Source organism: Capra hircus, chromosome 7 (genome assembly GCF_001704415.2).
Source record: "Capra hircus breed San Clemente chromosome 7, ASM170441v1, whole genome shotgun sequence".
Lineage (NCBI taxonomy): Eukaryota > Metazoa > Chordata > Mammalia > Artiodactyla > Bovidae > Capra > Capra hircus.
In genome coordinates this window covers 70,210,224-70,232,293 of record NC_030814.1, presented here as the reverse complement: position 1 = coordinate 70,232,293, position 22,070 = coordinate 70,210,224, and the positions used below count along the sequence as shown (strand labels likewise).

The window sequence follows — 22,070 nt, the reverse complement described above, 5'->3', positions numbered from 1 at the left end:
ACATAGGTCACTTACTAGCAGAGGGATCGAAGAAGGCAATGGCACCCGACTCCAGTACTCTAGCCTGGAAAATCCCATGGATGGAGGAGCCTGATGGGCTACAGTCTGTGGAGTCACTAACAGTCATACACAACTGAATGATTTCACTTTCAATTTTCACTTTCATGCATTGGAGAAGGAAACGGCAAACCACTCCAGTGTTCTTGCTTTGAGAATCCCAGCGACAGGGGAGCCTAGTGGGCTGCCATCTTTGGGGTCGCACAGTCTGACACAACTGAAGCGACTTAGCAGCAGCAGATGGATTACAAACAGTTAAGACCTGGCTTGAGGGGCTTCTGTGGAATGGTGGGAGAGGAGAGAAAAGAAGAAATTGTAGCAAAAAGCTGGGGAGGGTGTGCCCTCAGCTTGTTGGGAGACAGGAAAGAGAAACTGTACATTTGGACTTTCTCTTAATGAAAAAGTCAGAATCTTTTAGGAATGTTTTCCAGTCCCAGTAAAGGTGGTAAAAAAAAAAAAAAAAAATCCCTGAAGCAACTTTGCAGATGAATTTGCAAGCCTTTTGCCACACGAAATGCCAAAGTCCAAACTATTTCAACGCTGGCTTGTTTAGACCCGTCGATTCCAAGAAAAGATGGTAGTAACAGTAACTCCCCAGGGATGTGTGAGTTATGACTGTACTAGGAACTCTACCTGTTTCACCAGCCAATTCCTGTCTGCGCTGTCTTCAGAGGGCATCATGCTAAACTCTCCCTAACTCTTCCTTTCCATACACTTCTGAGACTGAAGGTGATAACTATCCTTCACTTAGAAAGTTTAATAAACCAGCTTTATATAATCAGCCGACTTCTGTTGTGGTCTGGTATGTATGTGGGGAGACTTCTACAGATGGAAAATAGAAAATGAGATGAATTTACAGGACTGAGGAACAATAAATGGAAAAGAATAAATTCATGTGAAGTTAAGGAAGAAGCTGGCGACAAGACCTGCTGAAGATGTTCATATTAGGGTCTTTTTAAAAAAGGGCACTTTAGCTGGAGAGGATGTGACGAAAAGGGAACATTCTTACATTGTTGGTGGGACTATAAACTAGTACAGCCACTATGGAGAACAGTGTGGAGATGCCTTAAAAAACTGGAAACAGAACTGCCATATGACCCAGCAATCCCACTGCTGGGCATACACAATGAAGAAACCAGAACTGAAAGAGACATGTGTACCCCAATGTTCATAAAAGCACTGTTTACAATAGCGAGGACATGGACGCAACCTAGATGTTCATCGGCAGACAAATAAGGAAGTTGTGGTACATATACACAATGGAATATTACTCAACTATTAAAAAGAATGGATTTGAGTTAGTTCTAATGAGGTGGATGAAACTGGAGCCTATTATACAGAGTGAGGTAAGTCAGAAAAAAAAACACCAATACAGTATATTAACGCATATATATGGAATTTAGAAAGATGGTAACGACGACGCTATGTGCAAGACAGCAAAAGAGACACAGATATAAAGAACAGACTTTTGGACTCTGTGGGAGAAGCCGAGGGTGGGATGATTTGAGAGACTACCATTGATTCATGTATATTACCTTATGTGAAACAGATGACCAGTCCAAGTTTGATGCATGAAACAGGGCACTCAAAGACATTGCACTGGGACCACCCAGACAGATGGGACGGGGAGGGATGTTGGAGGGGGGATCAGGACCAAGGGACACATGTACACTGGTGACTGATTCATGTCAATGTATGGCAAAAACTACAATATTGTAAAGCAATTCAGTTCAGTTCAGTCACTCAGTCGTGTCCGACTCTTTGCGACCCCATGAATCGCAGCATGCCAGGCCTCCCTGTCCATCACCAACTCCCTGAGTACACTCAAACTCATGTCCATCGAGTCAGTGATGCCATCCAGCCATCTCATCCTCTGTCGTCCCCTTCTCCTCCTGCCCCCAATCCCTCCCAGCATCAGAGTCTTCTCCAATGAGTCAACTCTTTGCATGAGGTGGCCAAAGTACTGGAGTTTCAGCTTTAGCATCATTCCTTCCAAAGAAATCCCAGGGCTGATCTCCTTCAGAATGGACTGGTTGGATCTCCTTGCAGTCTAAGGGACTCTCAAGAGTCTTCTCCAACACCACAGTTCAAAAGCATCAATTCTTCGGTGCTCATCCTTCTTCACAGTCCAACTCTCACATCCATACATGACTACTGGAAAAACCATAGCCTTGACTAGACGGACCTTAGTTGGCAAAGTAATGTCTCTGCTTTTCAATATGCTATCTGGGTTGGGCATAACTTTTCTTCCAAGGAGTAAGCGTCTTTTAATTTCATGGCTGCAACCACCATCTGCAGTGATTTGGAGCCCCCAAAAATAAAGTCTGACACTGTTTCCACTGTTTCCCCATCTATTTCCCATGAAGTGATGGGACCTGATGCCATGATCTTCATTTTCTGAATGTTGAGCTTTAAGCCAACTTTTTCACTCTCCTCTTTCACTTTCATCAAGAGGCATTTTAATTCCTGTTCACTTTCTGCCATAAGGGTGGTGTCATCTGCATATCTGAGGTTATTGATATTTCTCCCGGCAATCTTGATTCCAGCTCATGCTTCTTCCAGTCCAGCGTTTCTCATGATGTACTCTGCATATAAGTTAAATAAGCAGGGTGACAATATACAGCCTTGACGTACTCCTTTTCCTATTTGGAACCAATCTGTTGTTCCATGTCTAGTTCTAACTGTTGCTTCCTGGCCTGCATACAGATTTCTCAAGAGGCAGGTCAGGTGGTCTGGTATTCCCATCTCTTTCAGAATTATCCACAGTTTATTGTGATCCACACAGTCAAAGGCTTTGGTATAGTCAATAATTAGCCCCCAATTAAGATAAATTAATAAAGAAAACAAAAAGATAATTTTTTAAAGAACTGTAAAGACCTGTCGTAAGCATATCCTCCAACATGCCTTTCCCCAGAATAATGTGTTTGATAGGTCATCAGTCTTAGAACTCTATAAATAAAATGTATCATGATTTTAAGATTTAAAAAGGGGGGCGGGCATTTTAACATTCCTTTATGTGTGGGGGGAATGTGGAGACTAGGATGTGTAGGGCAACATTTCTCAAAAGATCGACTCAGTATCGAGCTTAAAGAGAATATATTGAACGTGAGGGCTTCAGACTTCGAAATAGGGCCGAGACTCTAAGAGCGCGGAATACTAACCTCAAAATCACCTGGTAAAGTGGTCGCTAATCAGGGGGCCCTGGGGTCATACCGCAGTTTCTGGAGGAGGGTTGTCTCGTAAACAAGGAATTTGTCGCCGGTACTCAGCCTTCACTGTCCCCTTTGAGCTTGGTGCACTCCATCTGTTCTGTAGCCCAGCTACTGGCCATCATCAGCGGGAAGATGGATCCCAGAAGGGTCTGGTCTGGGTCTGCTGCCCTTACATTGAGATCTTTTATTGTCTCATTTTCCAAAATTAACCGTCGCCCAACGTGGGGCTCGAACCCACGACCCTGAGATTAAGAGTCTCATGCTCTACCGACTGAGCTAGCCGGGCTACAGATAGGAGTGCACCTCCTGTCCCAGGAGACCAAAATCCAGCAAGGATGCAGATCACTAAACAACTACAAAAGTACTATGGAGCTCCTACTATGCGCCTGGCGAAGGGATCTGAAATCTACACCCTCTCGACGTGGGATAGTTCGCCATGCAGGCTTCTGAGGGGAAGAGCAAGGAGATTAGCTGAGGTGCCAGAACCGAATTTCCATTGGAGCAGAGTATTGCCTGCTACAGTTCCGCTTCACTGCCTGTCTCCGAGAAACAGAAATACAGGTAAACATAGACACACACACACACACACACACACACACTCACACACATTTTTGATGTGACGGTCTTCACTCCAGGACGCGAGAAAGATAGTGACTAAAATTGAAAAGTAAAAAAAAAATAAAATAAAATGGAAAAGTAAGCCATGTTTCCGCCCGGTTTCGAACCGGGGACCTTTCGCGTGTGAGGCGAACGTGATAACCACTACACTACGGAAACGCCCACAACAACGCTCTCGCTAATTACTCCCTGAATCTACACATGGCCCCTACTGGTCAGGACAAGATAAGACATGATTCCAAAGGGACATGGGGCTCCCTTTAGGGGCCGTCTGAACCACGTTCAGGTCTGGTGGTCCCATTTATCTGCTACAGTAGCGTTTGCAGCTCCTGGCACGGCCTAGTACATAGTTTATGCACGAAGATTCGTAGTTTGGGCGCGTTCTGACCACCATTTTATAAAGCACATGTCATTTTGGAGTTTCCACAAGAGGTGAGAAGCGCCTCGAGATCAGGGTCAATTCTGCGTGCCCAGTTCTGGCATCGCGCAGCGCCCAACACTCACTAGGGAGTCCCGTAACTTTCCTTGCTGTCCCCCCAAAATTTTTTTTAATTAAGCAAGATCATGTTTTTTAAAAACATCAAGTATTATTTCTATCGCACAAACAAACAATCCATTTGGCTGAGATGCTCCAGTTACCACAGCAGCATCTTTACCGATACCGTTCTACATCCTAGCTAGGATTCTCTCAAGTAAAACCCAATGCCGCAAACCCAGTTTGAGCCCCTGCTCTTACACTGGCACTCCACGAAGACAGACCTCGAAGTATTCTGGGCGTGGAGCACGCGCGGTGCACAGCTCAGAAAGAGCTGAAGGACTCAATAGCACTTGGGGGGTGGGAAACAAAATTATTTCTTTTTTCTTTAAGGCAATACATTGACTTGGTTCAAGTTCAAAAGAGACAGAACGACATTTACAGAAAAGTGTCCTAGATACACTAATATTCATCCAGAGATAGACAACAACGATGATAATGATGGATAGCTAAACCCTGTATCTCACTTACTATGTGCTAGGCAATATTATAATAGTTTTGCACAATAGTAATTTCACTAAACCCTCTGAGATAGGAACTACCTTTTATGAATTAACACAGGATTCTGGTGGCTCAGAGGTTAAAGCGTCTGCCTCCAATGCTGGAGACCCGGGTTTGATCCCTGGTGTTGGGAAGACCCCCTGAAGGAAATGGCAACCTACTCCAGTACTCTTGCCTGGAGAATCCCATGGACGGAGGAGCCTGGTAGGCTACAGTTCACGGGGTCGCAGAGTCGGACACGACTGAGCGACTGAGCGACTTCACTTAGTCACTTATAAAGCTAAACATCCTATCCCTTTCCCTTCTTTACAATTTTACTCTATACATTGTTTAGCACCTTGGTTTTTTCATTTCATTTGTACATTTTGGGGAGGATCCCCTTTTCTACATCTGAAGTGTTCCACTGTGTGAATGTGCATGTCATGATTTGCTACTGTTCCTTTACCGATGGCAGTTAAGAAAGTTCATCTAAACGAAGCGACAGTGACCGATGGTAGTTTCTACCAAGTGTGTGGAATTGCCAACTACAGCTGGGAGGATGGGAGGGGTCTCCGGTCCCACCTCCACCGCACTTCTACAGACCCCGCCCCCTAGTCAGTCTCGGACCGACTCTCGGAGTCTTCAAACAACAAAGTCCTTCGCCTAGATGGGCCGGAAGTACTTCAGGGTTCTCACCGACACCCGCCCTTCCCATTTCCGGTATCGGCCGTGGGGAGTTCCTGCTGCAGTTCTCCGTGTCCGGTCGGTAGGATGGCGCTGGGCCGATACGGTCATAGCATAGAGAGTAGACGGGTGCCAAGCCCTTCCAAGGTCCCCCGAAATTTATCCCCAGTGGCGGGCGATGGGGGAGGCCGGGCTTTCAGTTTCGTCTGCGTTCCCCACTCCCTCGCATTACAGAGTCGTACGCCTCCGTCCTTCTAGGCCTCCCTCCCTGTTCCTGAGTGCCTGCTAGAGCGTCGCCTCACCGTTTCCTGTCATCTGGAGACCCGGGGCGGGGAAGCGGGGGCAGAAAGGGGCGTAGCGTGACCTGGGAAGGAGCTCGCGATCTTGGGTGGTTAGCAGCACCGGAAGTGTTAGGGGAGGCCGGAAGTGAGGGGGCGGAGCCAGGAAGTGAGGAGGGGCGGGGGTTTATGAGGAGGCCAGGGGAGCGTTGGGGCAGATTTGCACTCAGGGCCACCTGAGGGACTTGGCGGTATCGCTCCGCTCTGTCCCCTCCCCTTTCAGGGACTCGGTTGTGGTCTGGGAGTAGGGAACTCTGTGTGCAGGGGTGTGTTGTCGGGAGGACATTTCTTTGGCTGCGCTTGAGGCGAGGTGTGGAGGGGCAGGGCTGGGGGTGGGGCTGGGTCGTCAGGGAGTCTGAGAGGGAAGACCCCCCCGCCCCCCGCCCCCCCTTCCCCCGCCCCCACCACTCACCACCCGTCTATACTGGCTGACTGGACACTTAAGATGGCTGCCGTTGCCATGGCACCCAACCCTGTGCAGACCCTTCAGGAGGAGGCGGTGTGCGCTATCTGCCTCGATTACTTCACGGACCCCGTGTCCATCGGCTGCGGGCACAACTTCTGCCGAGTGTGTGTAACCCAGTTGTGGGGAGGGGAGGATGAAGAGGACAGAGAAGAGTTAGACCGGGAGGAAGAGGAGGAGGATGCAGAGGAGGAAGAAGTGGAGGCTGTGGGGGCCGGTGGGGGTTGGGACACCCCCATGCGCGATGAAGACTATGAGGGCGACATGGAGGAGGAGGTCGAGGAGGAAGAAGAGGGTGTGTTCTGGACCAGTGGCATGGGCGGATCCAACTGGGACAACATGGACTACGTGTGGGAGGAGGAGGAGGAGGAGGAAGACCTGGACTACTACTTGGGGGATATGGAGGAGGACCTGAGGGGAGAGGAGGAGGAGGACGAGGAGGAAGTGCTGGAGGAGGACGAGGAAGAGGAGCTAGATCCCGTCACCCCACTGCCCCCGCCTCCAACTCCTCGGAGGTGCTTCACCTGCCCTCAGTGCCGCAAGAGCTTTCCTAGGCGGAGCTTCCGGCCCAACCTGCAGCTGGCCAACATGGTCCAGGTGATTCGGCAGATGCACCCAACCGCTGGTCGGGGGAGCCGTGGGAACGAGCAGGGCATTTGTCCCAAACACCAAGAAGCCCTGAAGCTCTTCTGTGAGGTGGATGAAGAGGCCATCTGTGTGGTATGTCGAGAATCCAGGAACCACAAACAGCACAGCGTGGTGCCATTGGAGGAGGTGGTGCAGGAGTACAAGGTGAGAGTAGAAGATGGGAGTTTAGTTGGGGTGGAGAAGAAGTAAGAGAAACTGGGGAAAGGAAATGGTGTCTTTCCCGTCCAGAGATCCTCGTGCACTGTTGAGCTGATTCTCCTTACCTAAGCACTTACTGGCACCAGGATGGTTAGAGTGAGAAGGATCCTGGACACAGACAAAGTAGACACAGTGGAGAAGACCAGGGAAGACTGGCTTCCTCAAACGAAATCTGGTGATGTCGTATCACTGGACTTTGTCTCTTGGGGAAAAGCCACTGCTGTTTTGCACTTCATTGTCCCTAAGTTATAGAAATGCAAGTGACAAGCCCTTAGGGCTTTACCACCCGTCTTAGTTAACTGTGAATGACTCTTAAAACTCTATCCCTGATTAAAACCTCTAGAAATGGGAAGAACTTGCTCAGTCACAAAGTCCTGGCCGACTCTTTGCGACCTCATGGACTGTAGCCTGCCAGGCTCCTCTGTCCCTGGAATTTTCCAGGCAAGAATACTGGAGTGGGTTGCCATTTCCTTCTCCAGGAAAGAGCTTGGGCCTCAAATAATAAGGTGTTCTGAGGAACAGAAGTGTGTATTGACTAACTACTAGAATCAGACTCATATGCTCTGCTCTTGTTCTAATGGGTTCCCCACCCACTCCAAGATATGGCTTTGTTTTCTCCTTGCGGAATCATTCTTTTGTACTGGCCAGGACTTCTTACCTTTCCTGGGTATTTAAAAAGAGGGATAGGCTTTTAAGTCAGAAGATCTGGCCCTTAGTCTCTGAATGTCTTTGAACTTTATAATTTCTCCAGGATTAAAAGTTAATGTTTACTGAACACTTACTATGTACCCCTGCACTGTACTAAGCACTTTTTCTTGGACTGTCTCATTTAAAATTGAAAACCTGTGAGTTTGCTGTGGTTTGTATTCCCGTTTTACAGATTGGGAAACGGAAGGGAAACAGAAACAGAGAGATGTAAGTAATATACACACAGGGCCACACAGTTCCTCGTAACTACACCGCCTCCCCCGCCCCGCCTTTCCTGGCCTATACTGTTTTACAACATCACCACTATTTAGATGTCTGTTGTTTGATTTTTCTGACATGTGACTTTTCTTCTCGAAGTTTGATTCTAATTTAGTTAACATCTTTTCGGACACAGGTAAAGGAGATTTGTGTGTGAGATAGCTGGTAGAAATAACATTTACCGAAGGCCAGATGGTTTGTAGAAGTGGAACCAGGAGGAGAGGGTAGCTGCTTCTGTGTAGTCTGCACAGAGCTTTTCTGTTTTATGACCTGTGTTTTCATAATCTTCTCCTGATTTGTACAGTAACTTCATTTGGGTTTTATTATCATTACTCCAGTTTTAGAGTAAGATGTCTAGAGCTTCTCAGCTGGGAGTGGTATGTACAGTTAAGACAAATCTACACCCCTTATGACAAGTAACTGTTCCTCCCACAGAGTGATTGTCAAACCTGGCTGATTGTTCCAGTTATTAGTGGAGGTTTTCAGAAGTACGGTGGGCCCTACCATCATTGATTCTGAATCACTGACAAGGGAGGGTTATCTTTAGAAAGCCCAGGCTACTATGGAAATCACTGCACTGGTACTACCACCTGCCTTTTAGGCCCTACATTATTAGGGGACATTGTGAGCTCCTTTTGTCCTTCCCTTTTGTATCCTCTCGGCTTCTAGTTACCTGTACCCATCAATGTGTAGTCACTTTGTTAACTGGATCCCAGGGTGGCATATCCATGGGGCATTCCATCCCTTCTCCACCCTCTCCTTGCAGAACTCTTCTGAAGAACTTCTGAAACTGGATTTTAATTTGTGTTAGCCATAGCTGTTGAATGCCAGCCCAGTAGAGCTCTGCAATTTGAAGAGGCCACTAAACACAAAGTCTGACATTAACTGATCAGTAAATGTAAATACATACATTTTATTATGTCCAACTAATTTTTTGAGTCTCCTCTTCTAAATTACAGGGTATTTTACAGGCAGGTAGTTTCTTTTCAGATACATACACTAACTAGCACTAGCTTGGCACAGTGTTGTTTTGTAGAAATATTTCTTTATTGAATAGGTAATAATGCACAAATGATATATAAATAAAGCTTCAAAAAAGTTAAAGGTTCTTGAAAATTTCTCTTAAATGGTACTCTATTTGGATTCGTGTAGGAATTTTTTGTCCATAATTTAGGAAAAATATTAAATAAGAAATATAAGCATAAATGTTGAATTAATAGAGTTGAAATTATTGACCCTACTGGAAAAAAATAGAAAATAATGGCAAAAGGCAAATTTTTGTGTTGTTTATGCTGTTTTTATGTTATGGATTGATTGTAATTTTATGATGATTTTTTTTTCAACTATTTAACCTTGCAATGACTACCTTTTGTGCTCTGGGTCAGTAACCTCTTTAGATCAAGGGTCATTATCACATTGTCATTGGCAGCTTAGGCCTGGGTAGGGAATTCTAGATAACATTTAGTACTGATCTTTTGTTCTGTGTCAGACATTGTGCTAAGCATCATGTCCACAAGGTAGATTCTCTTATTCCTAGTTCCCTTTTTAAGATGAGGTAACTTGAAGCATGGTCACTTGCCTGCATTCAGGTTCAGATTAGAGTCTAGGTGTGAGCTCTTCTAGGCTGTATTACCCCCCAAGGAAAAGGAGGTAGAAAGGCAGAAGTAGTAGAATGCATAAAAAAGGAAAAGGCACAAAAACCAGGGTTATCCATTCTGGCCTTTAAAGCACAAGATTCTGTTACAAACGATTAGAACACAGAGCTCAAGTGCATTTTTGTTGCACGAGTTAAAACTTTAGGAGGAAAGTGTATTTGTCTTCCATTTAGCAAGTAATTGAGTGGGAGAGAAGCATAGAAATTAAAATAAATGGGGTCCATGCTCCCATGAGCCTGTGTGTCCTAGGGACAGAACACATGTAAGTGATTACAGTGCAGGGAAGTATTATAAAGGTGTGTTCATGTTCCTTGGGATCACAGAGGAAGTTGGGGGTGGGGAGCATCAGGGCCATGGACGGGGAGCATCAGGGGCATGGACAGGTAGCTGGGTTTTAAAGGAAGAATGCCTTGGGCTAAGTGTAGAAGGGCAGTCCCAGACAGAGGGAGTAGCATGGATAAAAGTATGGAATTATGCTCAGGAAAAGACTAGAAGTTTTATGTGACTAAAACTAAAGATTCTGTGTGCAGGAGGTATAGGAGGGGAGCTAGAAATGAAGGTGCAGTGAGAGCCTCATATATTGCAAGTCATGGAGAACTGTTGAAAGATTTTTAGCATAGGCATAAAATCATCAGAAAAGTATTTAGAGTTGAAAATTATAAGGAAGATTGCTTATGAGAAGGAAGGGACCATATGTAATAGCATTCATATGGAAAGACTGTGCATTGAGGGGCTCAAGCCATGTTCACTCCCAACTCTTGAGTGTGGTGCTGTGTAGTCATCAGGATCCTACCTTTATTATTTTGACCAGGCCGAGTGGCATGCCGGATCTTACTTCCCTGACTGGGGACTGAACCTGTGCCCTGTGCAGTGGAAGTGCAGAGTCTTAACTGCTGAACTGCCAAGGAAGTCCCAGAATCTTAACTTGTAGACTTTGTACATGAGTTCAGGAGGAGGGTTGAAAGCCTTTGTCATCATCTGAAGAGAAGAAAGGGGAGGAAGGGAATTTGATGCTCATTTAATACCTATAATGGGTATCAGCCTTTGAGCCCAAATCACTGCAGGGAGAATGGGGGATATGGCCTTTGAGGGCAGGTGCTTCTCCTATCCAAGACCTCTAACTTTCCTTTCTCCATCTCTTTAGGCCAAACTGCAGGGGCATGTGGAACCGCTGAGGAAGCACCTGGAGGCTGTGCAGAAGATGAAGGCCAAGGAGGAGAGGCGGGTGACAGAGTTGAAGGTGAGTGAATGTCCTTGACAGGGCTGACTGACTGGTTCTGTGGTTAGAGCAGGAAAGATGGGCTCTCACAAGTGGTGACTGGATCCTCTGAAGAGGGACAGCCAAGGCCTGAGAGAGAAGTAGACACCTTCTTGGGTGTCTGTGAGGAGAGGGGTCTTAGCAGCTCAAAGAAAGAGTTAGTTGCTCATTTGTGTCCAACTCTGCGATCCCATGAACTGTAGCCCAACAGACTCCTCTGTCCATGGAATTCTCCAGACAAGACTACTGCAGTAGGTTGCCATTCCCTTCTCCAGGGTATCTTCATGACCCAGGGATTGAAACCAGGTCTCCTGCATTGCAGGCAGATTCTTTACCATCTGAGCCGCCAGGGAAGCCTTAGCAAATCAAGAGGCATGTTTATTCCTAGGTTCCAAAATGGAATGAAATAGGTTTAGCTTGGAGAGGGCTGGTCCCTGGCTCAAGGTTGCAGAGCAGGTTTACCATCCCAGACACTTAACCCTAGACCTGCTGCCCCATACCATCACTCCAGATAGCACAGAGGACAGAAGAGGGCAAGGCAAACTTCACATACCAGCTGTCAGAGAAGCTCCAGGTTCCAAGACAGATGTCAGGTGGTGGGCAAGGCATGAGTGGAGGAATGTCAGCATTATAGAGACCTATTATCTTCCAGTCTGGTGTTTTTCAGCCTTTTTTCTTTATTGCTTACGCCTCCCCATGGAGTATTTTAAAATATTTTCCCCCCAATTCCAGCCCTTTACTCCTGCCTCTTTTTGTAAAGCTGGTAGGCACTGGAATGACCTGGCAATGAGCTTTGGACACCAAGCCAGGGCATCCCTCCTATCTGACGTCTTCCCCCATCTCTCCAGTGCCTGCCATCCTGGCAGGGCGGCTGAGCCTTGCCACTTTCCAGGACCCATGCTCATTCACTGCCGCCTATACATTAGGGACTTTGTTGCTGGGCACCTAGTGGGAATCTTGAGTCTGGGAGTCAGGCATTTTCTTGCTTCTAGCCTGCTGCCCAAATTGAGATGTTGGGCTCCTGGGGTGCAGCGGTGTCAGGAACTGAGTTTCACTGGGATAGAGAGTGAAACTATTTTCTTCACACACTTGACCGGCCAGGACTTCCCTGCATACTCTGGCCTTTTAATTCTTTTTACATACCCTTAAAAATGTCTCCAGCTTATATCTGGGTAAAAATTATGCTGCTCATCCAGGGTTGCCCTTCCGAGGCAAATGGGGTGGGAATGGGTAGAGGTCTTCTCTCTTTATATATTAACATTATCTACATAATATTTTTGATTTTGCCTCATGGCCCAAAGTGTAAAATCTAATCTGACCCTTTATGGAAAATTTACTGACATCTGACCTAGAAGGATTGGGTGACCTTCCCATGGTCATTAGTGGAATAGCCAGGACCCTGATTTTGTATCTTGATTCCTGAATTTTTTATTTATTTCAAAAACTTCTCACCAAGCACCTACTTGGTAGTCGGCACTGTTCCAGGGTCTGAGGACCCTGTGGCAACAGAGCTTACAGAGCAGTGGGGAAAGAGGATTTTAAAAGATACTCCAATGTAAATATAACCTTTCAAATTGAGGCATATGCCACGAGAAGATACGATATTTATGTAAGTGACCCTGATTTAGATCTGGAAGAGAGAGAAGACTTTTCTCAGGAATATTTAAGCTTAGACCTGAAGAGTCAAGTAGCCAAGGTGTAGATAAGCGTTGCAGGCAGTGGTTGGTGGGTTTGGGACCATTGTGCCAGGAGCATGCTAAAGCCTGCTAAAGCCAGGAGATGGGGAAGGGGTCAGGGGCTCTTTTCTATTCAGAATGTAGGGCTCCTTTGCCTTGGATTGTGGGGCAGCAGTTACCAAATTGGAGGTTTGTTTCTGTGTGTTGAGGTGGTATCCACCATCCCCTTTGCATCATCCCAGAGCCAGATGAAGTCAGAGCTGGCAGCTGTGGCCTCAGAATTTGGTCGGCTGACACGATTTCTGGCCGAAGAGCAGGCAGGGCTAGAGCGGCGCCTCCGAGAGATGCACGAAGCTCAGCTGGGGCGTGCAGGAGCAGCAGCCAGCCGCCTCTCAGAGCAGGCTGCCCAGCTGAGCCGCCTGCTGGCTGAGGCCCAGGAGCGAAGCCAGCAAGGGGGCCTGCGGCTGCTCCAGGTAAGCAATGGCCCCTTCCTTGTCCACCCCGCCAGAGCCCTGTGTCAGCTGTATCAGGTGGTGCTTACCAAACACCTGTCCAGAGCTGCCTCTCTTCTCATTGGGAGGAACCCACAATGATTTAACCCAAATTTTTGAGGCTGGAGACAGATTAGTTGATACTGAATGTGGTGTGTGATAAATGTACCTAATGAAAAGAATGAAGATTCAGTTTGTAAAAGGATTTTAAGAGTTTGGAAAAGAATTTTTGACATTAACATCTTGAAAAGATAGGACCAAGTCATATTGTGAAAATTCTTTTACTGGGGCTGTAAATTCTGGTGGGCTCACAGCAGGATGGGTTAAATTAGGCATGAGTCATATGGCTGATTGAGATGGATGCGTGTTTATCGAAGGCCTTGTATATGCTTTCTCACTCACTGTTCAAGTTCAGTTCTTTCTCTGGCTGGAATCAGATGGGGAGAAGGGAACCATCCCTGTGCAGCTGACTCTCTGTTTCTTTCTCCCTCTCCCTCTTTTTGTTATTCCCAGGACATCAAGGAGACTTTCAATAGGTGTGTTCTCACCCTTTATCCTTTGACCCAATGGCATCTGGTTCCCCATCCCTGCATCTCTTGGATATCCCGCTCCTCTCCTTCCTTCCCCAGGACCTGAGTTTCTGCCTCCTGGACCCTCTCCTTCCCCTCAGCTTCTGCTCTTCCCTCTGGGGGAATATCATGGTCCCACCCCCTGCCCGGTCCCCTTCTCCAGGTGTGAAGAGGTACAGCTGCAGCCCCCAGAGGTCTGGTCCCCTGACCCGTGTCAACCCCATAGCCATGACTTCCTGACAGACGCCATCGTGAGGAAAATGAGCCGGATGTTCTGTCAGGCTGCCCGAGGTAGGGAGGTCACCTGTCCGACCTTCCTTTGCCTTTCCCTTCACAGACCTGAGATTGGGTTCTGAGGGAAAGTTGGGCCCTGGGGGAATGGGTGCTGAAATTGGAGCAGGATAAAGGCAGGCCAGTTGGGGCTTCAAGCTGAGAGCAGCATTTTTGTTCTAGCCCAGGTGGGTGTTGGGGAGTAAAAGCAGGACCAGAGGGAAAACCTGTCTGGTGTCCTGAAAACAGAGTGGGGAAAAAAAGTGGAGCCCCTAGGAACTTGAGTCGAGACTCTGTTGGGGCAGGGAGCTGAAGACAGCTGGATGGTGGGGAGGGCGAGAGGTGAAGGGGGAGGGCAGCAGGAAGGCCAAACTTTGGAGTTAGCCACCAACAGGGAACAGTCGTTCCAGCCCTGGCGTATTTGTCCTCCCTCCTCCCAAGTGGACCTGACGCTGGACCCTGACACGGCTCACCCGGCTCTGATGCTGTCTCCCGACCGCCGGGGGGTCCGCCTGGCAGAGAGGCGGCAGGAGGTTGCTGACCATTCCAAGCGCTTCTCGGCCGACTGCTGCGTGCTGGGGGCCCAGGGCTTCCGCTCTGGCCGGCACTACTGGGAGGTAGAGGTGGGTGGGCGGCGGGGCTGGGCGGTGGGTGCTGCCCGTGAATCAACCCATCATAAGGAGAAGGTGGGCTCTGGGGGGTCCTCTGTGGGCAGTGGGGATGCCAGCTCCTCTCGCCATCACCACCGCCGCCGCCGCCTCCACCTGCCCCAGCAGCCCCTGCTCCAGCGGGAAGTGTGGTGTGTGGGCACCAATGGCAAACGCTACCAGGCACAAAGCTCAACGGAGCAGACACTGCTGAGCCCAAGTGAGAAACCACGGCGGTTTGGCGTGTACCTGGACTATGAGGCTGGGCGCCTGGGCTTCTACAATGCAGAGACTCTGGCTCATGTGCACACCTTTTCGGCTGCCTTCTTGGGCGAGCGTGTCTTCCCTTTCTTCCGGGTGCTCTCCAAGGGCACCCGCATCAAGCTCTGCCCTTGATCAGCCTGCCACCCGCATGGGCCCCTCTGGTTAGCACTAGGGGGGCGGGTGGTGGTGGAAGGTGGCCCATTAAGTTTGGGGGCTAAAATGCTCCCGTTCTTGCGTTGCTTCATGCTCCTTTGACCCCAGGCCCCTGCTTCTACTTCTAGGAGTCTAATAAACTCTCCTAGCCTCCAGCTCAGCTTTCTCTCACCTACTGGGTCTGTTCAACAGGTCTGCATGGGTCCCTGATGACAACAGCTGCCTGGTGTTCCCTTCCTGTCTGCCCAGGGATCTGAGTTTTTGAGTAGGGGATGACGGGAGGTTGTAATCTCATTACTAAACTTCCCTTTCCCCATTCCTGTTCAACTTTCATGTCAGTTCTGAGGCTGGAGGATTTGGGCAAGACTCATGACAGCCCTCATTCCATTTTCTGATGCAAATTTTAGCTAAGGGATTTGGAAGCCTTTTTGGGGGAGGCAGGCTGGGAAAAGGGTAGAGCTGGATAATCAACAGTCTACTCTCTGGGGGAAGTAGGAAGGATTCTAATTTTCCTTCCATCCCCAATTTCTACCTCCATAGACTGGCCAGAATTTAGCTTCAGTGAGATCTGGAATGGTCGACATGATGGAAACTACATACATCATCCAATTATTTCTTCCCCCTTCCTTTTTCAGCACTAATCTAGGAGCAAGGCTCCTCCCCCACCCCAATCCCTCAGGTCTTTTCACCGCCAGGCTCCTTTCCTTTTCTGTAAAATCCCCTTGTCAGTTTCCAGCCTCTCTTCATGTGCTTAGTTCCCTCCATTTGGTGAGCCCTGGAGGGGAGCCTTGGGACAGGGATTTGAATCCCTAGGAGAGCCTTGGGCAGAATCTATTTTTCTAGTAACCCTTTGCCTTCTGTCACTTATCAGCTTTTGTCCTCTGCTTTGATGGCTGAGGTCAATTTTATGCTCCTGGGAGAAAAGGAAGATGGGTTGTGTTGTGGAAATAAAAACTATTTGCTGCTTTTGTGGAGTCCATTCCTTTAGAGAGTAAGGTGTTGCTAGTGGTAAACAATCTGCCTGTCAGTGCAAAAGAAGCAAGAGATGTGGGTTCAATCCCTGGGTGGGGAAGATCCCCCAGGGAAGGAAATGACAACCCAGCGACAGGAGCCTGGGGGGCAGTAGTCCATAGGCTGAAAACCAGAGTCGGACATGACTTGAGTGTGCATACACACACAAAGCAGACGCCACAGAATGGAGGAGTGGTTAATTAGATCTTGTTAGATGTGACTGTTTCAACAGAGTGAGGTATAAATCCTACCACCCTCCATCTGGGTCTTCCACCTAGCTTATTATTGGCAGGCTCCTCAAGTCTACTTCAAGATCATCTGCCACTTATTTTCTACCACTGCTTGAGGCTTTGGTTTTCCTAACAATCTCCATACTGTGGCCCTATGCCCAAGACCCAGGCACACTACATCTCCAGTCTTTTTATGTATCTAGTTGGAAGTCAAGTCTTATTGCCATTATGAGTTAGAGGATATATATACAGGAGACCTCAATGTGCCACACATCTGTCATTTAGCTGCCACCTGAGGAAAAGCCACCATCCCAAGATGTAAAATTACACCTAATTTTAAATATCTATGTAAGGTGAGTACAAAGGAGTCCTTGCCTTAAAGGACTAAAACAAAACCTTTTTAATCAAAGCCCCAGTTTTATGTAGACTAAGCTAACATGATGAGTCTCAAAAAGTTTTCAGAGAAACACACTATAAAAATCAGAAAACCAGTTTTTTTTTTTTTAATTTTTAAAGCTCTGCCATATTTGTTTCTAGCGGGTGCCGATGGTTACCTGCCACACTCGCACCAGGTTGTCTGTGTAGCCAGCAAACAGTGTCTGCAAGGGAGAAATGACAACATTAAGTTAGAGCCATGCAATTCTACAGTCCTGTTAGTGCAACAAAGATGACCCTTGTTTTAAGATGCCCACTCTTCTGCTATTCACAGGTGATTATGTATTCCTAGAGGAAGCAACAGCTGGTCGTAAGGATTCACAGGTTGTAAACTGATCAAGTTAATCAAGGTTATAATTGAAGACAAGTAATCACTGTCCCTCCACAATCTTCCTACTGACATTAGCACATGAAGGCTGATCTGTGCTCACTGGCACAGTTATCCAAGTCCCGCCAAAGGCAATCACTTTACGTCACTAGTTTTGTAACTGGCTGATGAGCAGAAAGAAAGGTTAAAAGCTGAATCACCAGAGGATAGATCCACTTACCTGGCCATCAGCAGACCAGGCCAGAGAGGTACACTGGGGAGGCTCTGCCTTACTGCTGGTACTGATAACTTCTTGCTTCAGTTCATCTACAATGATCTTGCCCTCCAAGTCCTGGGGAAGGGATAAAACCAGGGCTAAGGACACTCGGCCCTTTCATGCTATTATCAGTTTTTAAAAACCAAAGACAGGTCCCCTCTCAAGTGCCCCTTTAATTGTAATTTAGTAATTCTTAGCAAGAGAATTATTTTCTGCCTCTTTGGGGACCTTTGGCAATGCCTAGAGGCATTATTTGTCACTAGTTTGCTACAGGCATCTTGTGGGGAGTAAAGCCTGGGATGCTATTAAACATCCTAAATAATGCACGAGACTGCCTCCCCTCCAACAATGGATTACCCAGACCCAAGTGTCAATTGCACTGAGGTTGAGTAGATTGCTACAGTTGGTCTTCGTGCCCCGCCCCCCCCGCCATCCCAAGAAGTTATAATTCATCCTTCTTGGGTGTCCATTGATAGCATGATGGTTCTGGAGTTGTTTAGAAAGTTCAAATCCCAGCAGCAAGTCAGAAGACACACTGAAAAATTACAACATTGCCAAGGCTTGCACAGCCAGGTATCTGGCCTCAACTGCAGCCCACACTCACCCAGATCTTGATGCTAGGACCCGTGGCAGCACAGAGCCAGTAGCGGTTGGGACTGAAGCACAGGGCGTTGATGATGTCCCCACCATCTAGTGTGTAAAGGTGCTTGCCTTCATTGAGGTCCCACAACATAGCCTGCCCATCCTGAGTGACAGGAGAACACCAATCAGAGAAACATGACTTCTTCCACGTTAATCTCGCCCATCTTGCCTCAAGATGCTGCCTTTAACTGTCTACCGCAGTATACTGTCTTTATAAAAACTAATTTCATGAGTATCACCAGTTATCTCTTTATGTAAGAGATGAAACCACCAACCCTACAAGAACCTGACTTCAAAATGCCAACACTGTAAACTCCAAAATCACAGGATGCTAATCTCATCAACAGCTTTAAGAAACCAGCCTCACATAAGATAATCTCTTAATGCCTTAACTTAACTCATTCTCAAAATGTTTCTGAAGAAACATTTACCCCTCGACTGCTATCCCATTATTTTAAGTATCCAATTGTTCCCCATTGATTAGGAGACTCCTGTGTCTATGAATCACCTTGCCTCCAGAAGCACAGAGGGATCCATCTGGAGAGACGGTCACAGTGTTCAGGTAGCCTGTGTGGCCGATGTGATTGGTCTTCAGCTTACAATTTGCCAAGTTCCATACCTAAAATTGTGGGTCAAAGGTGAAGAACCTGGGCTCTGGATCTATCAAGGTCAAAAAAAGGCATGGCACCATGCTTAAAAGGCATCCCTGGATAGGAGAGCCAATTTCCATTCTATCAGTGACAAAAAAGTCCAAGAATTATTCATCTTGGCCACTTACGGTCAGTTAAGGGACAAAGCATTCAAAGTTGATTATGACCAACTGGGAGGTAGTGGGAACACATTCTGGTTGGTAAAGGCCTCACGCCCTGGCTCCAAGCTCACCTTGACCAGCTTGTCCCAGCCACAGGAAACAATAATGGGATTGCTGCTGTTGGGCGAGAAGCGGACACAAGACACCCACTCTGAATGGCTTTCATCCTGCAGAGGATGGAAAGAAAATAAGGAGAAACTGTCTCGTCTTATGAAACTCGAGACCCCACCCTCCCCCCTCAGTTATGCGGGATATATATTCAGTATGTTGACAACCTGTATTCACACTTCCAGAACCCAAACCTTTAAGATAAGATAGAATCCCTTTAGGTTCCAGATGAGGCTTAAAATCACCATATAAAAGCACCAGTTAAGAAGGATGGGGGAAATGTTCAACATATGCTCCCTGCATGTGCCTTTACTTTACCTGGACGGTATATTTGCATACACCCAGAGTATTCCATAGTTTGATGGTTTTGTCTCGGGAGCCAGAGACAATTTGCCGGTTGTCAGAAGAGAAGGCCACACTCAGCACATCTTTGGTATGGCCTACAAATCGGCGAGTGGTGGTGCCCCTGAGAAAGAGGACTTGGTTACTCTCTAGAAAGACTCTGCAAACATTCTTCCACAGTCAGGCTGTTTCCCTGGCCCAATTCCTCACCCAATGGAGCTGCGTTACCCACACCACCCTGGACATGGCTTTGATAAACGGCAGGCCCTTGGCCGAGAATATGCCAGAGAATCCCTTCAGAATTGCAGGACATGTCCTCACTCCCATGTGGGGATTGGCTGACAATGTCATCTGTCATCACCAGGATCCTCCATTATGCCTGACCACCCAAGACTGAACTCCCAATATACAGTATGTTCAAACATGTTGTCTACTCCCAAGTGCAGTATCTGGTAAAACTGCTAAAACAGACCACTCTTCAGCAATTCTGTGTATGTAATTAAAAGCAACGGGGAGGGAGGCCGAACAACCACAAATATCTTCTCCAGGTACTGTGCCTTACAGTTCCCACTCAAGTACCCAATCACTACCCTGGGAAACCTGATGGTATCTACCTGCTTTCTACCCAGCTTTCCCCCAGTGCCCCAGAGCAGCTACTTGCGTTGTGAGATCCCAAAGGCGAAGGGTTCCATCCCAGGAGCCTGAGAGGGCAAACTGGCCATCTGAGGAAATGACCACGTCACTAACAAAGTGGGAGTGACCCCGAAGAGCACGCTGTGGGATACCATAGTTGGTCTCATCTCTGGTCAGCTTCCACATAATGATGGTCTTATCTAAGGGCAGGTTAAAAAAAAAAAAAAAGACCCAGTGAAAAAACCCCACGGCTCACCATCTGACCTTCTGGATCATAAATCAAGGGCATTTAGGGGTAGGGAAACTACCTAAAGGCTGAGAGAGTAGTTATTAGCAAAGTCCAAGTAACTTTAGTCAAGAGTCAAGCAGAGCTAAGTTGCACCCTGAGAATTTAACTCAGGTGTGTGAAACTTTACCAGGTTATGGATGCCCCTTTCGAAAATCTAAAACGATTCCACATCTATTTATTGGGCTTCCCTAGTAGCTCAGATGGTAAAGCATTTGCCTGCAATGTAGGAGACCTGGGTTGAATCCCTGGGTAGGGAAGATCTCCTGGAGAAGGAAATGGCAACCCACTACAGTACCCTTGCTTGGGAAAATCCCATGGACTGAGGGGCCTGGTAGGCTACAGTCCATGGGGCTGCAAAAAGTCGGAGACGACTGAGCGACTTCACTTCCAGAATGCATGCGCACAGCAGGCTGGATATGGAAGAGTAGCTGTGAGCCTCCTGAGACTACTGCTAAGGGATGCAAGAAATACTAGCAATAGAAAATCCACTTTAGGCGCTAAGGATTGGATGCTTTCACTGCAATGTGTTCCACTGAATAAACTTTCCTAGTAAGTGCCATACATGATTGTAGCCTCAGATGAACTATTTTTAAATAGCGTGAACGCAAAAAGCAATCGCGAAGAAGTCTCCAAATGCAGTCAGGTACAGAGAGAATGAGAAGAAAAAAAAAGGGGGAAGAAAGGGCTGCCCCGAAGTAGCCGAGAGACTAGACACGAGGTCCGCCTTGGAGTCCACTTTTTAATGAGCAGAGGGTCCGGGCAGCAGCTCAGAAACAGCCTCTGGGTTTCAGCATAGGCACTCAGATGGCATGTTGGGATCATCACGGCGCCGCCCGACCCGAAGGCTCCTGGGCCCACAGTTACATACACGGGTTTGAGAGGTAGAGATTAAAAAGGCCCCAGCCTTGCAACCCTCCCGGCAGCCAGCTGTTTTGGCGGTCGCCAAGTCGGGGGCGCATCATCGGTTCATCCGCGATGAGGCCTAGGCACAGGTCAACTCACAGCCCACCTCGCGGCCCACAGGCCCAACCATGTGACGCGCGCAACGACCCCTGCCCCTTAATCCAGCACCTCAGCCCGTACCTCGAGAGGCGGACAATATCATGTCCGGGAACTGGGGAGTGGTAGCGATCTGGGTCACCCAGCCGTTGTGGCCCTTGAGGGTGCCACGAAGGGTCATCTGTTCAGTCATGGCGACGGAGAGTGCGGGTGTCGCCGGAGCGACAAGGATGGAACTGGATAACTCAGAGAGGAGACCCGCACAACCGCTTCCACCGCGGCCCTGCAGAGGAAAAGAGAGAACCGCCCACGCCGGAACCGGAAATACCCGCCCTCTCGAGCGAAATGGCGCCCTCCCATAATTCACTTCTGCTCAAGGTGGCAGCGCCAGGTAGTTCAAAGGGAGAGATAAAACAAGACTTCTGGTCCAGACCGTCGTACAACGTAATTTGGTAGCACCGTACAAATTCCCTTATTAAACCAACATGACTGAGTATTGAGAAAGGCTCCTTATGGTAGGGGAATGATGTCTCAAAAGCGTCAGAGAGGAAGTACACGCCCCAGAGCTTAGTAAGGGGAGCCTAGTGGCTTCACTGGCCCTACGTGGCACAGTCTGAACCCCTCCCTTTCCGCTTGGTGGCTCGGAGGGCATCGCAGAGGGAGCTTAATTTCATGGGCACAATTGTGAGTAACGGTGGGCAATGTGAATAATACTATATTAAAATTTCAAAGTAAGCTGCGTTCAGGTGAACTGTTAAACCCTAACAAATTACATGCGCGGGCGGCGACTCTTCCCTCAAGAGG

General features: G+C 47.8%; 2 protein-coding genes and 2 non-coding genes across 5 annotated transcripts; 1 reads left to right on the top strand and 3 right to left on the bottom strand.

Moving 5' to 3' along the window:
• TRNAK-CUU lies at positions 3,483-3,555 on the bottom strand. Its single transcript has one exon. It is a non-coding gene; the product is annotated as a tRNA-Lys (tRNA).
• Positions 3,974-4,046, bottom strand: TRNAV-CAC. The gene has a single exon. It is a non-coding gene; the product is annotated as a tRNA-Val (tRNA).
• On the top strand, positions 6,023-16,150 carry TRIM41 (tripartite motif containing 41). Of its 2 annotated transcripts, none has more exons than XM_018050543.1 (6): positions 6,023-7,179; positions 10,999-11,094; positions 13,031-13,261; positions 13,793-13,815; positions 14,012-14,139; positions 14,560-16,150. In XM_018050543.1, the coding sequence occupies exons 1-6, from the start codon at positions 6,370-6,372 to the stop codon at positions 15,159-15,161; spliced, it is 1,890 nt and encodes a 629-aa protein (XP_017906032.1). In that variant the 5' UTR covers positions 6,023-6,369; the 3' UTR covers positions 15,162-16,150. The 2 variants fall into 2 exon arrangements, with proteins under 2 accessions (XP_017906032.1, XP_017906033.1); XM_018050544.1 differs by having other exon boundaries at positions 6,288-7,179; positions 12,998-13,261.
• Positions 16,901-21,577, bottom strand: RACK1 (receptor for activated C kinase 1). Its single transcript, XM_018050555.1, has 8 exons — positions 21,351-21,577; positions 20,007-20,178; positions 19,322-19,469; positions 18,967-19,062; positions 18,593-18,703; positions 18,047-18,187; positions 17,407-17,517; positions 16,901-17,022 (listed from the first exon to the last, which is right to left on the bottom strand). Exons 1-8 carry the CDS (start codon positions 21,457-21,459, stop codon positions 16,957-16,959), a joined length of 954 nt encoding a protein of 317 aa, XP_017906044.1. The 5' UTR covers positions 21,460-21,577; the 3' UTR covers positions 16,901-16,956.

Excerpts from the sequence above, each read along its gene's own strand:
- TRIM41 (XM_018050544.1), top strand. The coding sequence starts at position 6,370 with ATGGCTGCCGTTGCCATGGCACCCAACCCTGTGCAGACCCTTCAGGAG. Across the intron at positions 7,180-10,998 it reads AGGTGGTGCAGGAGTACAAG|GCCAAACTGCAGGGGCATGT; the intron begins GTGAGAGTAGAA and ends CCATCTCTTTAG. Across the intron at positions 13,816-14,011 it reads ATCAAGGAGACTTTCAATAG|GTGTGAAGAGGTACAGCTGC; the intron begins GTGTGTTCTCAC and ends CCCCTTCTCCAG.
- RACK1 (XM_018050555.1), bottom strand. The coding sequence starts at position 21,459 with ATGACTGAACAGATGACCCTTCGTGGCACCCTCAAGGGCCACAACGGC. Across the intron at positions 20,179-21,350 it reads GATATTGTCCGCCTCTCGAG|ATAAGACCATCATTATGTGG; the intron begins GTACGGGCTGAG and ends ACCTGCCCTTAG. Across the intron at positions 19,063-19,321 it reads TATGCAAATATACCGTCCAG|GATGAAAGCCATTCAGAGTG; the intron begins GTAAAGTAAAGG and ends CATCCTCTGCAG.